We start from the raw sequence: 17,099 nt of genomic DNA, 5'->3' as shown, positions 1-17,099 counted from the left end.
GGGGAGAAAATTTTAAATGCCTAATGCCGGTACTGAAGAGTGCCGGAGGGCCTATAGCACAGACTATATTTGGGTTCGATTGACGTGGAGCCGGAGAACAGCAATGCCCCTCACCATCTGGGACGTGGGCGAACAGGAGAAGCTGTGGCCCAGCTGGAAGGATTACCCGCGACCCAGCCAGCAGCAAACAGCGACCAAGGAAGGGGGAGGAGTAGAGAAATTACTCCTTTCCTGCCTAGGAATCGCTGGAGACTGGCTGCCAAACTAACGAAACAACCGCACACCGACGCACCACCTCCATCATTCGAAAGGCATCCACTCTTTCTTCAACAGAAATGCAAACTAATAATAAAAAACAAAGAATACCCGGTTTCTCACACGGCTGCAGGTAACTCCCCACCCCCTTCCTCTTCCCCTTTTGCCGAAGCGGCCAAGGATGTGCCCAACCATCCCCAGCCTCAGGCAAGCCGTCTCCCACCTCGGGGATTCCCCGAGCACCCGGAAAAACACGGCGCTGCTTCCCACAGCGCATAAATGTTCCAGCATTCCCCTGCAGCCGGCCTGAAATGGACCAAACATACTGGATCACCCCCCCCCCCCCCCCCCCGACGGCCCGAGACCGTGCTCCTCTCCCTTCTGCCAACTTAAAACAACCATCCCCGTCCTCAGGCCAGCCGTCTCCCACCTCCAGGATGCCCAGAACCCCAGCCCAACAGAAAAAGACGGTGCTGCTTCCCACAGCACATTTCTCTTCCAGCGTTCCCCTACAGCAGCCCTGAAACGGCCAAAAAATACTGACAGACCAAGAACGTGCTCCTCTACCTTCCGCCCATCTAAAACAACACTGCTGCCTCAGCACAACACAAAAAAAAACAAAACCCGGAAAAAGCAATCCACCACTCAGCAAAGGCTGACCCCCCTACAACCACATTCACATTTCACCAACAGAAAGACCCCCCTCCACAAACCTCCTTGACAGACAAAACCACACACACACAATACAACAGAAACACACCCTCAAAGCCACACACCAATCCATCCCACTTTGCCAGCACAGCACAGCACATCCCCCAACCCCCCACCCCCCCCAAAAAAAAAAAAAAAGACACACATCAACAACCTGCACACACACCCCACCCTCACACACACCCCACCCTCACACACACACAAAATAACTCTGTGACACATACACACACACAAAAAAAGCCACATGCTAGCGCCTGTTTCATTGGTTTCGGAAACGGTCCTTTTTTACTACCGTGTTTCCCCGAAAATAGGACATCCTTCAAAAGTAAGACCTAGTAGAGGTCTTGCTGCAATTTGAAAATATAAGGCCTCCCCCGAAAATAAGACCTAGCAGGGGAGGCCTTATTTTTCGGGGAAACATCGGGGTCACCCCCCCCCCCACCCGAGATCGCCGGCTCCCCCCCTCGATCAGCGGCTCCCCCCGCCCTCAGTCGCTCCCGGAACTAACCTCTTAACCGCTTCCTTTCACCTTCGCACTCGCCGCAAGCAGCAGGGCTGTCCACTCCTTCCTTCCGTGTCCCGCCCTCACCTGACGTTACGTTACGCGAGGGCGGGACACGGAAGGAAGGAGTGGCCTGCCCTGCTGCTTGCGGCGAGTGCGAAGATGAATGGTGAAAGGAAGCATTTAAGAGGTTAGTTCCGGGAGCGACTGAGGGCGGGGGGAGCCGCCGATCTCGGGTGGGGGGGTGACCCCGATGTTTCCCCGAAAAATAAGGCCTCCCCTGAAAATAAGACCTAGCAGGTCTTGGGGAGCAAAATTTAATATAAGACAATGTCTTATTTTCGGGGAAACACGGTAGTATAGTAATAAAGTACCTTTTGTGTATTGCCAACAAAGTGGCTAACAATCAAAATACAGTAAAATGCATAAACAGAGATAAAGCAAACTATACAAATGTACCCGATTAAACAAAGCAGGCTATATAGTTAAAAGTACAAGAGTACACAAAGTAAAATACATGATTAGCATTCCTTGGTTAGGTGCACTCAGGCAAACCAATTTAACAAAACTTAACATACATCACAAAGATAGACATAAAGATTGTCTGCCTCCTGCCACACTGGGAGTGCAGAGTCAGCTAAAGTCAGCCTCAAAGAACTTTTTTTTTAAACATTATTTTTCCAATTTCCAAAGCATAAACAATTTCTTAAACCCAACCTCACTTATAAAAAACATGTTTTACAACCAATCTCTTCCTCCCCCCACCCTTCCCCATTCCTCCAAGCCTTGAGGTTCGACTTTTCCCCCAGATTCCCTATTATCACAGGAAGATTGTCAACTGTAATATATTCAACACTGTTGATAATAACGATAACAATAATAATACTAATAATGATGATAATGATGATAATAATGCAACCCCCTACTGAATATACCATCTCCTAGAATCTGATGTCCACTTAACATAGGGCTCCCATAGTTGATCGAGTTTATTCCTTTATCCCTTTCTGATAGCTGCCAGCTTACTCAGGGAATAAATGTCCCATATCCTCCAGTGGAAATCATCCATACTTAGGGAGGAAAGGGGCAGCCTGTTTCTATGCTTTCACAATTTCACAACTAAGCACACTCATCAGCAGCCAACATTCCTTAGCAAAGCCCTGCTGGTTTATAGTGTAACAAACCAGTTTTTGGATCTCTACCTAGTGGGATGTGTAGATACCCATTTATGTGCTTAAGGCATTTCCCCCAATAAGGGTGTAATACGGGACACATCCACCAAACAAATGTGAAGCAAATCACCCACGAGCTCACAATTCCACTGTGCACCCACTAGCCCACAATTCCACTGTGCTGTAGGATAAATTCTCCCCAATCGCTCTGGTGTCAGTTACCATCTTTAAAACATTTTATATATGTTCACCGCCAAATTGGCAGAGACCAAGACCCCAGATAAGTTCACTCCAGTCCCTATTCTCCTGCCTGCATTCTAAAATGACTGCTGTGACCTCTAGCGGTAGCCTCATGGTACAAAGTATGAAGCTTTCTATTTCCTTCAGCCCCCTTCTCCCCTCCACCCCCCGAAACATAGCAGTCCCTGCAAGCTGTTCAGTCTGTACCTAATGTTTCTGAGAAACACCCCCTCCCGTGCTGCCAGGTATTCCTTAACATAGTTCTGGCACAAACCTTGGTTAAATGTCTTTTAAAGATGCTTCTGTACAAAGAGAAGAGAGAGAGAGTTCCGTAAGGATGGAACTAGGAAGAAAAACATTGAATGTCTGGTAGAATCCAACCAGGAGTGAGATAGCGAAGGGATAACCAGAAAGTTTGCATCCAAAGAACAAAGAGTGAATGAATGTGTGTGTGCAAGAAGAATAAATAGTGAGACAGGCTAGTATACAAAGCCTTCTCAGATAGAATCAGAATCTTATTTGATCCTTTATAAGACTGGAAGTCAGTGTTGATCCATGAGTAGCACTGTTACATGGTCATATTTTTGGGCTCAACCCAAGAGTTTGACTGCACTGTTTTGGATATTCTGAAGGTTTTAAATATCTATGTCCCTAACCTCATTGTATACTGAGTTACAGTATTTGATCCAGTACATTACTAAAGACTGAACCAGTCTCTACAGTGATGTATATTGGCATCTGGACACTGAATTTGATATGTAGTTTTACTTATGCCCCCCCCCCCCCTTTTAATTCCATGTCCCAAAAATAATTAACATCCTGAAAGTCAAGAGGTGAAGAGTGCTCAAGAATGTCTTGTCCTTGTGGTTACATATTGGACAATTGAAAGTATTTACCTCTGGCACATTTCCCCTTACTGTACTTTTTTGATGAACAAAAGCACCAAACTCTGCCCTTTGGAGCATACTACATTACTGAGGGTAGTGCTTTTATATACAGTCATCTTCACAAGGTTCTGCATCTATCTGTGTTTTCATCTTAGGAAGTGTCTCTGTTCTACCCACCATTCTATACTTGGTTATTGGGGTTCTCCGGGAGACAGCAGTGAAGCTGCCAGAAGGCCAGTTAACGCCGACTGTGACTACTGCTTTGCAGGCTCTCAAGGAAATTTTTTCCTCTCCTATGGCTCGAGCTGAAAAGAGCCAAGCAGCATGGACCAGACTACTTTGTGGTGCTTTGGCTACGCTTCTTGACACATGGAATCCAGGTAAAGATGAGACAAAATCTTTGAACACCTCTGTTTGCTGCTGTTTTTGTCATAGCTGAGGTATTATTTCCAAAAGCTTTCTTCAATTCTATGTATATATTTGTCACGGAATGCTTAACACTCACCTGGGGCTAACCCTGCAGCCACCTAGAGGGTCTATCCCCAGTACTGCTCAGGCCCGCCTGCATCTGTGCCTGTGCTCTAGACTAGCCGACCCTCCACACCACCGCACTGGGTTTCTCTTGCCTCTGGGTGAGTCTTCCACTCAAGTTATTCCCTGGTTATTTCTAGGACCCTGGGACCACACTCCCAGGTGGCCCACAGTTCCTGGAAAGCACTCACAGACCCAAACCACCAGGATTCTTAGTCTTAGACATCAGAGCTAATAAACTAATGGGTTTATTATCACATAAATAGAACAATTAACGATATAAAGCAGATGGAAAAACAACAAGCAATAATAGGTAACTGAACAAGAATCAATATTAAAACTATCTAAACACTTTGTCACTACCTGAGTAGCACCTGGGGAGTTTCAGGAAAATAAATGCACATAGTTCTTGAACAGAGCCCCAGGGCAGAGATGTTTACCCTCTGCACTCCCTATCTGAGACTGGCCAAACTCCAGTATCTTCTGGCTGGATTTGAACTCCAGGACCAATCAGAGCATTAACGTTTTGAAAGAATCTTACCAATGGCAGGGCAGGATACTTTTTCCTCAGGGCTAAAGCTAAAAAGAAACAGTCTTCTCTGCAACAGCCCTTAAAACACAGAACACTACCTGCTGGCCAAACAAGAGAAATATACTTCATGAAAAGATCAATACAGTTCACAGGCTTGAAAACCACCTGTTTCGCCACAGTACGTATTTATTTATTCCCTAAGAATTAAAAGCAGCCTCAAAATACTGAACTTTTAGCCTGGATTTGAATAGGGCTAGGACCAGAGCATGATGCACCAACTCAAGAAGTCTATTCCAGGCATTTGGCGCAGCAAAATGGAAGGAACAGAGTCTGGGGTTGGCAGTAGAGGAGAAGGGTACAGACAAGAGTAACTTACCTTTTACAAAAAGCTCTGCTGAACGTGGGCCTTTTGTAAAATATATGTAAGGACACTGGCAAATATAGGTGGATTTGCTGCCACATACAGCAGGAGCAGCAATTTTAGAAACCTACATATACAGAAAAAAGAGTGACATCACTCAGCAGCTTCCACATGGACATACTGTTAAAATCCACACTATTAGGAATTGTTCCATCTATGCTAGCTAATGATTTTTTTTTTTAAAGGCCCATTATATAACAGAAACACATTTTATTTTTTTAATTTTAAATTTTCTTTTAAATTTTCTTTATCAATTTCACAATTGTAAACAAGAATAAACTTAATTCAGAAAAGATAGGTAATATTGAACATCATATTACAATCAACTATTCTCTAGTCCACTATTAAGAAGACAGGACAAGGTACAATTCCAAGAAATATTGTTATAACATTTTAAATGAAAATTAGAAGCGAAACACGGACCAAATTATTATATTACGGAGTAGGAGAAGATATTTCCATAGGCTGCAAAACTGGAGTTACAACAGTCTTCGAGTCCAAGAAAGATATTAAATGCGTAGGATCATAGAAAACATATTTCACTAAGTTAAGTTTTAATACACACTTACAAGGAAAATTCAACCAAAATAAACCACCTAATTGCACCACCCAAGGGCTGAGTTTGAGGAAAAGTTCACACCTTTTTTGGGTTGCTCTAGCAATATCTGGAAAAATTCTAATTTTACAATTCAGAAACAGCTCTTCTCTATGACAGAAAATTTGTCTCAATATCCAGTCTCTATCCGGTTGTAATACAAAAGTCACAATCAAGGTAGCTGGTTTAATAACATTATCGTCTTCAAGAATTTGTGTTAAAGTGTCAAATGTGACTTCGGCTTCTTCAGAAATTAGTTGATCAATATTCTTCCTTTTATATAATGACATATAATATATTTTAGAGGCCGGAGATAAGCCTGTTCTGAAATTTTCAATATCTCTGATAGATACTTTTTGAAAGTTATAAGAGGAGCAACAGCTGGTACTTTAGGAAAATATATCAATCTTAATGTTTTAGATCTCTGTTGATTCTCCATATTCTCCATCTTATATTTCAACATCAAATTTACTTGAGTTTGTTGGAGCGACTGAATATTAATAACATTAGAGTCAATCTGTTTTTCCATAGTTATTCCAGCAGGGATATTTTCTCCGATGGAACTTGAGTATAATGCATTACAGAGAGTAATTTTGGGGAAAATTAAGTTTCCAAACTTAAAAGAACTTCCCATATAGTGTCCAAGGTAACGGTGGAAGGTTTAATAGGCAAAAAAGATTTACTCAAAGAAATCTGTATTTCCTCCGAAGACTGTTTCTCCATAGCGGTTTCAGGGTCGGCAGAAACGCCGACTCTCTCCTGTGCCTCACTCATCTGAGCAATTGTATCAGGCAGATTAACAAAGCGACCCGACCCCGCTTCGGGGAAACACCCTTTGCATATCAAAGCTAGGGGTTTCCTGACCATGTCGCTGTTCCGCCTCCGGCATGAGTGGAGGCATCCGATCTTCAGGGCTGAGAGAAGTCTCAACCTCAAGCCGGGGGAACGGGTCACCTCCCACCGCTCCCTAAACACAACATTTTCATAATTGTCAGAGAGCTTACTTAACACACAGACACTTCCATTAAATGCAGTTTCAAATGACAGAGGTTGCCATTATCAGTATTGTGCATCTACTTGTAAGAGTATTGAGGCTGCAGGCTAGAAACAGTGGCATAGTCAGGAATATTTAACAGGTGATCTGTCTTCCGAGGCCCCAGCCCCCCCCCCCCCCCCCCCCCGTACCTAAAATCACTTCCAATTCAGTCTTCACCTGGGCAGCAGTAGCAGCACTCATAGGCTGCCTGCGGCCTGCACCAGGACATTTTCTCTGAACCATCCCTCCCTTCGCAAAACAGGAAGTTGCATCAGAAGGGGCAGGGCGGTTCACAGAGAAAGTCCCAATGTAGGCCACAGGCAGCCTATGAATGCTGCTGCTGATGCCGCTGCCCAGGCAAAGACTGGAGCAGAGATCATTTTAAGGCAGGGGTGGGGGGGGGGGGGGCCAGGTCTGACAGGGGGTGCATACACAACACACGCACCTTGAATAAATACACCACTGGCTGGAAATGCTGCAGAATGCCAGTTGTGATTTTAGAGCATATCTTGGTGATCATGTTTGTCAAATTATAGATCTACTCTAAGAAGGTTGCAGCTCCTTTTGAGATGCCCATGTCACTAAGGTAGATATTCAAAGCAATTTAAATGGCCAGAAGAGGCTAACCAACAGTATTCAATGGCACTTAACTGGACAGTGCTGCTAAATGACCAACACCTAACCGGTGAGCTGGGAGCAGAGATCAAGTGGAGCATGGCTGTAGCCGGATAGCAGTGATATTCAGACTGCTAACTGGCTAAGTAAGCACATAAATTTAGGACAGAAAAAAGGCTGACCTAATTTTGTGCCGAGTTTAACCAGGCACCAGTTAAACTCACATAGGGTTATGTGGGCCCCCCCCTCGCAATCCACCTTCCAACCCCATTCGTACCATAAGGCTGCCACTAAATGTCACAGCAGTCATTTTGGAATGCAGGTAGGAGTCAAGCAGAAATGAGTAGGCATCGCTCCTGCCCGATTTCCACCTAGATCACCAGGGACTTCTCCAGATAGGCCCGTTTGGGGGGGGGAGGGGAGGGATGGCTGGAACAGCTTTCTACTTCCTTTTAATTAGCCCCAGATTTTCAGTGTGTTTGCCTGGACATGGTGCTCAGCATTGAATATCAACTGATAAGTTTAAAAAAAAAGTACAGTTGTGCATATTGTATCTTGTGCCTAATAGTGGGAAAACTGTGTAGTACAAATGAGAACAACACTTGACATATTTTAAATATGAGAACTGAGGTGCTTCTGTGTTGATCCCTTTTTAGATATTCATAATTCTAACACTGGGCCAAGCAAGTGGAAACCCTCTGCTCAGTGTGAAGCAGCAGATAAGAAAGCAAATAGAATGTTAGGAATTATTAGGAAAGGAATGGAGAACAAAAACTGAGAATGTTATAATGCCCTTGTATTACTCCATGATGCAACCGCACCTCGAATACTGTGTGCAGTTCTGGTCACTGCATCTCAAAAAATATATAGTGGAATTAGAAAAGGTACAGAGAAAGGTGACAAAAAATGATAAAGGAGATGAGATGAATTCTCTATGAGAAAAGGCTAAAATGGTTAGGACTCTTCAGCTTGAAGAAGCTACAGCTTATTTCCCTTACCTCTTAATTGTTCTGTCTGTTTACCTGTCTTACTTAGATTGTAAGCTATTTGAGCAGGGACTGTCTTTTGTGTATGGTTTACAGCGCTGCGTATGCCTTGTAGCGCTATAGAAGTGATAAGTAGTAGTAGATATGATAGAGGTCTATAAAATACTGCATGGGGTGGAATAAGTAGACATGAATCACTTGTTTACTTTTTCTAAAAATAGTAGGACTAGGGGGCATGCAATTAAGCTACTAAGTAGTAAATTTAAAACAAATTGAAGAAAATATTTCTTCATTCAACGTGTAATTATACTCTGGAATTCATTGCCAGAGAATGTGATAAAAGTAATGAGCTTAGTAAGGTTTAAAAATAGTTTGGGCAATTTCCTAAAACAAAAGTCCATAAGTCATTATTAAGATGGACTCGGGGAAAATCCAGGCACTTGGTATCCTGTTGGAAACAGGATACTGGGCTTGATAGACCTTCACTGTGTCCCACTGTGGCAGTGCTTACATTCTTAATTTTGTCTTTAGTTCTGATATGTTAAAAAATCACAGAAGTATTTGGTATCCTGTCCTTACATTTTTCACATCTGTAGCACACTCTGTTAGAGTCCTGTCATGGTAAGAGTAAATATTTTGTGTGAGAGCTCCTGATTTTGATATAAAGTCCCTTATGATTTTTAGCCTAATATGGATATGTGATAACTACCACACTTTTGTATCAAGGTGACAAAGACGAGCAGGACTTGGATGACGTTAGCTTGCTCACCGCCATCACCCTCTTCATTTTATGTGCAAGTCCAGAAGTTACAGCCGTACAGTGCCTCCTGCAGCAGTGTATTGAGAAGTTCCGTATAACCCTCCTTTCTAAAGATCCCACAGTGAGTATAAGAGAGTGCAATGAAGTTCTCTCTTTGCATTATTTTTTTCACTGTGTGTCCTCTCCTGTACATACCTTGTCCTCCTCGTCTGGCACTAGTCCTCAGTAATACCTTTACTGGATAGGAAACGATTTCTCTGCACCACCCTCAGCTTCCTTTTAAAGGTTCAAAAGAAATGAGGGCATTTCACAGGCTAAGTATTTAGCTAGCTAAGAGTTCAGAAGAGTTTGCTTCTGCTGCCTTTAGTGTATGAAAGGGGATGGAAGATAGAGAAGTCAGAATTGCTACATCTATTTTATGTTTGTCTATTTATTTAGTACTTGATATACCGTCTTTCAGACAAAATCAACGTGGTTTATAAATGCAAATACAAAAGAATTAATTGAAAAGAACTACAATTAAATGATAAGGGCAGAACAAAACAAGAGGAAGAGGAGGGAAGGGAAAAGGTAGCAAGAGGAAATTCACTGGACATTGCTGGCCAGCAGGGCCAGGAGCCCTCACAGAAGGCCTTTAGGAAGGCCCTGAATTTGATGTAAGATTGCTCAGTTTGAACATCAGAGGGTAAGGAATTCCAGAAAGTGGGTACAATACAGAAGAAAGCAGAATAATGGGTAGTTTCGAGCTTCGCACAATACAGAAATGGGAGGCTGAGATTCTGTCCAGAAGAAGACCATAAAGTTTGTGAGGGAATGTATGGGAAGATAAGAGAAGACAGGTAGGAAAGGACCCCTGACTGTACGACTTTATGAGTCAGTGCCAGTGGTACTGAGCTAAAGGGGAAGTGACGTGATCATATCTACGGGCATGAGAAAGCAAACGAACTGCAGTATTTTGGAAGGTCTGCAGTTTTTAAAACAGGTATCAGGAAGGCCAGAATAGGCAATATTACAATAACTTGGAAACTACCAGAGAATAAAGGAGGGTGGCACAGGCATTATCATCTAAATAGTGGTGGAGTGAATGGATAAAACTTGGTGACAAGAGACAACTGTGTCTCTAAGGTCATACTTAGGGAACTAACCAGGGTAAGTTAAGAACCAAGTAGGGAAGGAAATATGCAAGCAAATTCAAATCCTAACCGTTGTTGCTAGATGGTCTCTTTCAAGATAAATGCATACATACCAGATTTCAAATTTGAATAATTTTGCTTTATTCTATCAGGTGCAGTTCAAATCCTACCAGCTGCTACTCTCTTTATTCTTACATCCAAATCGATCTGTGTCTGCCCCTTACATTCATTCTCTGGCATCACCCATTGTTATGAAGTTACGGGCAACAGAAAAACAGAAACCGGAGAGCACTGCTGAGCTTCAGGTGGTTCAGGAGGGCATCAAGATTCTAGAAACCTTAGTGACCCTGGCTGAGGAACAGCATCGTGAGTACTAGGACCCAAAACCATTCTAACCCTTTATTGTAACCAAGACTTGGTAGAACCTGATGATACCCCAATGAAATGATGTTAAGGAAGAAATCCAAAACTAACCACAGAAGGGTGGTTCTAGAATTGGGCACCTCCATTTTGATGCCCCAAGAACACATGGTAGGTGCCTATTCTGTAACAGAACCTACGTGCCTAGGTTTTCTTACAGAATACTAGCATAACCTAGTTTTGGCTTGCCCAACATTTAGGTGCCATAGAGCTGGTGTGTTAGTGTGGGCACCTAAATTTGGTGAGGATGTGTGTAACTCTCATTATTGCTGTATGGGGGAAGCCACTGCTTGCTCTGGGATTGGTAGCATGGAATGTTGCTACTATTTAGGTTTCTGCCGGGTACTTGTGACCTGGATTGGCCACTGTTGGAAGCAGGATACTGGGCTAGATGGTCTGACCTAGTATGGCTATTCTTAATGTTCTTATTGTGCAAGTTACACGTGTTAAGTGTGAACCCCACCTATGTCCCGCCCATGCTGTGCTGTTGTGTATGGAGGGTGTGCATACGTGCTAACGTCCTTAATGGACCCCCTAGACCAATCCAAAGACACTTGGGTTTTGCTCGCCTGCCAGCAGGTAGAGACAGACGTACTGAACTGTAAGGTGGTCAGTTAAGAACTGTATGCATCCCCTTAGTATTTCTCATTCTTCAGAAGATGGTATGTCAAATAAGTAGTGCAGCCTCTTCTAAAGTCTGGTAGGAAAGTTGTTTTGGTTTTTCTGGAGTAAAAACAAACAAAAAAAGAGACAGAAGCTAGTGAATGAGGTTCAGGCTTGAGGAGCTTGACTGTTCTAGGAGCTGAATATTGGCCAGCACCAGCATAATCTCCATCGGCTAGCGGTGGGACGGTTAGCCCTGGATATTCAGTGTCAGTGCCGGTGCCTGCACATGGCCAGGCACTGAATATCCTTGGCTCAAAAAACGCTGACCACCATCAGCTGGATACTGGCCGGAATATTTGCAGCTGATATTCAAAGCTGTAAGAATTAAAACTTTGCTTCAGCTTTCTGTATATTCAGTCTGGTCCCTATTAGGTGTTCAAAAATTATTATTTTTTTGGCATTGTCCAATCTAAACCCTGGTAATGTGTGTTCTGCATTTTTTAGGAGCTGAGATGGTAGCCCTACTCCTACCCATCCTCGTCTCGTTTCTCTTGGATGAAAATGCCTTGGGAGCTGCCACAAATACCACAAGGAACCTGCATGAGTTTGCATTACAGCATTTGATGCAAATAGGCCCTCAGTACTCTTCCATCTTTAAGCATCTAATGGCCTCATGTCCAACAATGAAAGCCAGGCTTGAGGCAGCTGTAAAGGGCAATCAGGAAAGCATCAAAGCCCAGGCTACACCAAAACTTGCAAGGCCTTCTGGCAAACCATCTCCCAGCATTCAGCTCAAAACCAACTTTCTCTAATGACTTTTCTAACTTTTGATTGACAAGCACTTTGATTGAGATCTGCAAACAGCCAGATAAGATAGATACATCTTCAAAGTTCAAATCAGAACTCAAACGCACTTTTAAACCAGCAGTATACTAAGTGGCCTTCAAAATATTATACAATCTATTTTAAATGCTCTGCTTCATCTTCCTGGTAAAGATTTAACCTGCTAACTTTTCATGGTTAGCTGGTAAAATCTGTCCAATTTAAAATCTATCCCCTCTGATGGCTAAATCTATGTACAAAGTATTACTATACACATATACTTTGCAAGTTAGAAAGGGAACAGGGTTGGAGGTATGCCAGAAGTAGGATCAGATGTTTAGCCACTTAGCACAATATTCAGTATTAATGGACTAAATTTAGCAGCACAACTTTAGATGCTGCAATAGCAGGCCTACATCTGCCTGAGCATCTCTCCCCAACCACCCATACAAAAGTAAAATTTTCTATTAAAAAAAAAAAAAGTCACATGGCAATCATTATCAACAACAAATTTTGAAAAAAAAAAATCTCAGTTGCTGCTTAACACACCAGATCATGGCCAGATTTGATTTCTGATCATAGGAGCCAGCTCTGTGGGTGCTTGAGCACCGCACCCCCAGTACTGAGCAAACTTCTTGACTATGTCCAAAGATGGGGTCATTTTCACTGGGTTTCTCAACCCCAGTCATTTTGAAAAGTTGGCTCTTATGTTTCTGATGTCAGACAGCAGGTAAGAGTAGTCTGAACTTGTCTGTAAAAGCTGTGAGCAGTTCTGTTTATGAAAGCTATTGGCCCATATTTGTATTTCTAGAGACTGCCTATAAAAAACTAACATTATATGTAATTAATTTTGGTTCAGATTTCAATGATCTTATAAATTAGATTGATTTTTATCTGGATATACAAATAATGTAATAAATTATTAAGTATTTTAGGTGTAACTATAGCATACACTGATCATAATCAACAACTGCTATCTTATCCTAACTATGATATAATGCACTGTTAAAAGAATATATAGAGTGATTTTGCAGTTTTTAAATCTTAAAGTGATATTATTGAGATGTTAAAGCAAGCACAGTTTAAAACAATACTTCTCAACCCTCAGCTGAAAGTACGCCTAGCCAGTTGAGTTTTCAGAATTACCACAATGAATATGCATGATTTACATACAAGAAGCTTCCATTATATGGAAATTTATCTCATGCATATTCATTGGGTATCCTGAAATGCCTCCAGAAGAGGCTTAAGAACATTTGTGGCAGTCAAAGGGACTGTGACTCATGTTTTCACTTTAAAGGATTATTTGCACAGTACCTCCTCACCCCACCCTCACTTTGGCTATGCTGTTTTTCCATGTAAATACACCCTTGTCTACATGTCCTGCCTGCCTTACATTCCTTTTGAAGGATTTTAATGAGCAGTCCTCTGTGCTGAACTGTAACCTTTTAGCCACAAAGAGCCAATGAGAGCAGGACTAATGTTATGCAGAGCAGCTTACCTGACAAGCCTCTAAATTCATTACTTCTGATTCATTCCAGTGTGACAGTACAAGTTAATGTCACCACAGAACAATGGACAGCAATAGCCGGTGATTGCGTCACTGATTCCATCACAGTATTCTAGAAGGAGAAAAACATTAGCTAAAGCCCAAATTATTAGTATTTGGTTTTAAGGCTAAATTTGTATTTTATTTATGTATCTTTAAAATGTATACCCCGCCTAAAACTAAGTGGTTTAGAAAAAATAAAACATACATAAAATAATCAACATAAATAAGACCAACATTTGAAACATTACTTTCTCTATAAACCTACACACAAAAAGCTCTGCTAAATTCAACACTAATCTATTTTCTTGCATCCATACACCCACTCTCACCAAACATATCTTCAATTTTTCAGAAATATCTTCACCTGATGCTTGTACTGTGGGGGGAAAAATGCACATCATCTGCATACATTCTGTAACTTACATTCAATTACTGGAATACAGCTGCTAATTAAAACATATAAATATTAAAAAGAAAAGTGAACAAACCAGACTCCTGTGGCACCCCAATTCACACCGGATAAACCAAAAATATATATTCAGGGATATATTCAGGTGACCATCCAAAATGCCGGTGCTTAACATACAATGAGGCATATTTTCAAAGCACTTTGGGAGGCTAAGTTCCATAGGTTTCTATGGAACTTTGGGAGGCTAAGTGCTTTGAAAATAAGCCTCTATGTATATTCAGCTTCACCGAATATACAGATACCCCCTAATTCTGTAAAAGTCACCAAAAATTGTGCATGCAAATTTGTGTGTGTGCACGATTTAATCGAATAGTGAGGTCATTAGCACCAATAATAGCTTAAGCAATTGGCACTAATTAGATTTAATTGGAAATTAAGTGCATAAATTTAAGCGTGAGTAAAAAAAAAAAAGAGGGTGGTTCATTTAGACGCGTTGTTATAGAATACGAGGGATACATGTCCAGTTTAGGCGTATATTTGCACCATGTTTCAGTTGGCACAAGTCCAGGATGTAATCGCTATTCAATAAACCGTGCCTAACATTAACTGCAGATTACAGAATAGGGCTTTTTTGGCGTGTTATTGAGCAGGCTTAAACTAAATATATAAATTATCTAGATAGTAAATATCACTGCTATCCAGATAATTGTTTAGCCCAACGTCGACCCAGCCCGTCCATAATATAGCTTATAAATATATGGATAGTATAGGGCCATTTAGCAATTTAAATGGTCCAATATTATCTGTATAGTTTTTTTCTAAACAAATAAGGTAATTATGCATTTTTCATCCACCAGCACACTCATAATTTCCTGTGAATATCATCCTGTTATTTAGAGAGGCGTATTTTTATTAGGTCAGTCGTGAAAGTGACAATTTCTTTTTTAACTTTGTTTTGCAAAGAAAGCAATAAAACCTATAAATAAAGCATAATCTCAAAAACATAACTGCAGTTTATAACATACTGTAATCCTTCAGCATGTAACCATATCAAAAACATCTCCATCCCTCTGAACCCTAGAAAAACCCATCCCCCTAATACCCCAGTCTTTAATCTATCCAAACAGAGAGAAGGCCAACATCCGTCCCAATAAAATCAAGGCAGAGCAGTTATGGATCTAGTGGATAATGTGTTCTCTAACAAAGTAGTATAACTGTCCCGTGTACGTTGAAAAGTCAGGAGTTTATTTCTCTTAAACGCCTGATTCAACTTCGCCAATAAGATGGTGTGTCCCAGGATCTCCTGCTATTTCCATGCCACAGCTAAGACCAGGCGCCCAGCTGTAACAACCTGATGGACAAATTTACGCTTACGAAGTGGCAAAGCTAGTAGTCCAAAACTGAGCAAACATAAAAGTGACTTGATTTTATATGTAGTATCTACCATCCAAGCAACACCACACCACACAATACTATACATAATAACACTGCATCACAATTTCTAAACAAGCAAAGGGGTGGGAGGGGGGAGGTGAAAGAGTATTATTTTTGTCTCTTTGCAGTTCGAGTATAGCAAGGCTAGATAGCAGCCTCTCCAATATCACAAAGTGTATCAGTGGCAAAGCTGGGATTTGGATCTGCAGATGAGGAACTCACATGATTCATAGTTCTGTGCAACAACAGTTTTAGACCACATGGAATGGCATAAAAGTTACAGATATCATAAATGTAGTCCTGGTCTGTTTGTGATGTTGGCAAAAATGGTTGAGTAGGGATTTGCTTCAGAAATTGATGTTATCATTACAAGGGTTCTTGTTGCATGGATTAAATAGCTGGCATACATCATTCTCCCATGTACTCAGAAGCATCATGGGAGAACCATTCACCATGACAGAGGGGAAAGAAAAAGACTAGTGGTACAGTTGTTTGGTATCACATACTTCTTAACAATGAAATACATCCAAGTCTTGTGCATTGATGTCTTCAATGTGAAGGGCATCTCGGGAACCTTTCCTTAAGTATTATGAACATCAAAGGACACTGCAACATTAAGATTTCTGAGTCACTGCTTTATTATGATTAAATCTCACTTTAAGATGATTGTTATTAAGTATGTCATATTGAAAAATGTTTTTCATTGTGTCGCCTCACTCTTCATCGTACAAGTTCAATATGTGTGTAGTCAGGCTGTTCTCTAATATCTATAACCACCAGATTCACGAGTTAAGATTAATGCCAGCTTTGACACAGTGTGTGCACAAATTGAGAAGTACAAAGATAAATAGCTTTAACAAGCAACATATTTTCATACTTATTTTCTCCAGGTTTTTAAATCACAATGTCCGAGTTTTCTAATTCTATTAACTGACATGTTGCCTTTTTTCTCCTTTTTATACAAGTATTATTTCATGTAAACCGAACACTGTGTCAAAGTGAAGGGAGAGTGTTCCTTTTGTTAAAAGGGAGCCAAGAGAAACACACTTTGGCTCAGGAAGTATTGACTGTACTGTATTTTATTAACTATACATTTTGTATATAAATTTTATTGTAAAACTGTACAGTTAATGGACCAAAATTCTAAAATTAAAGTGCACTTTTCTAATTTACATAATAAAATAAAGCTAATTTCTTCATTTATAATTTTGTTTTTATTTGGCCCATTCACTACATTTTATACTTAGTTACTGAATACACTTTATGATGGTCCGATTAAATTGAAGAAATTGTTATGTATGTTTCTGGGATTTCCATATATTGGAATATTTTTATTCTAACTTAATTTTTGATTCCACACTAAACTCCACATAGGTCCACTTTTCCTTTTTATGCTTTTTTCACATTTTTACTCTTCTGTTTATTTTTCTAAATAGTTATCTCAATAATCTCTCCAAAAGTGCAATGTCCAGACTACCTG

At 41.0% G+C, this 17,099-nt stretch overlaps 1 protein-coding gene across 1 annotated transcript in view; it reads left to right on the top strand.

The window, feature by feature from the left end:
* Positions 1 to 16,800, top strand: part of HEATR5A (HEAT repeat containing 5A) — a 275,460-nt gene extending 258,660 nt beyond the window's left edge. The window contains exons 33-36 of the mRNA XM_030215480.1: positions 3,923 to 4,147; positions 9,210 to 9,364; positions 10,529 to 10,742; positions 11,907 to 16,800. Of these exons, the coding sequence (XP_030071340.1) occupies positions 3,923 to 4,147; positions 9,210 to 9,364; positions 10,529 to 10,742; positions 11,907 to 12,214 (902 nt within the window). The 3' untranslated portion in view covers positions 12,215 to 16,800. The remainder of the gene's footprint in view (positions 1 to 3,922; positions 4,148 to 9,209; positions 9,365 to 10,528; positions 10,743 to 11,906) is intronic.
* The last annotated feature ends 299 nt before the right edge of the window (positions 16,801 to 17,099 follow it).

The sequence above is a fragment of the Microcaecilia unicolor genome, chromosome 9, assembly GCF_901765095.1.
Source record: "Microcaecilia unicolor chromosome 9, aMicUni1.1, whole genome shotgun sequence".
Taxonomy (NCBI): Eukaryota; Metazoa; Chordata; class Amphibia; order Gymnophiona; family Siphonopidae; genus Microcaecilia; species Microcaecilia unicolor.
The sequence above is the reverse complement of the archived record's forward strand: the minus strand, read 5'-3'. Positions and strand labels throughout refer to the sequence as shown.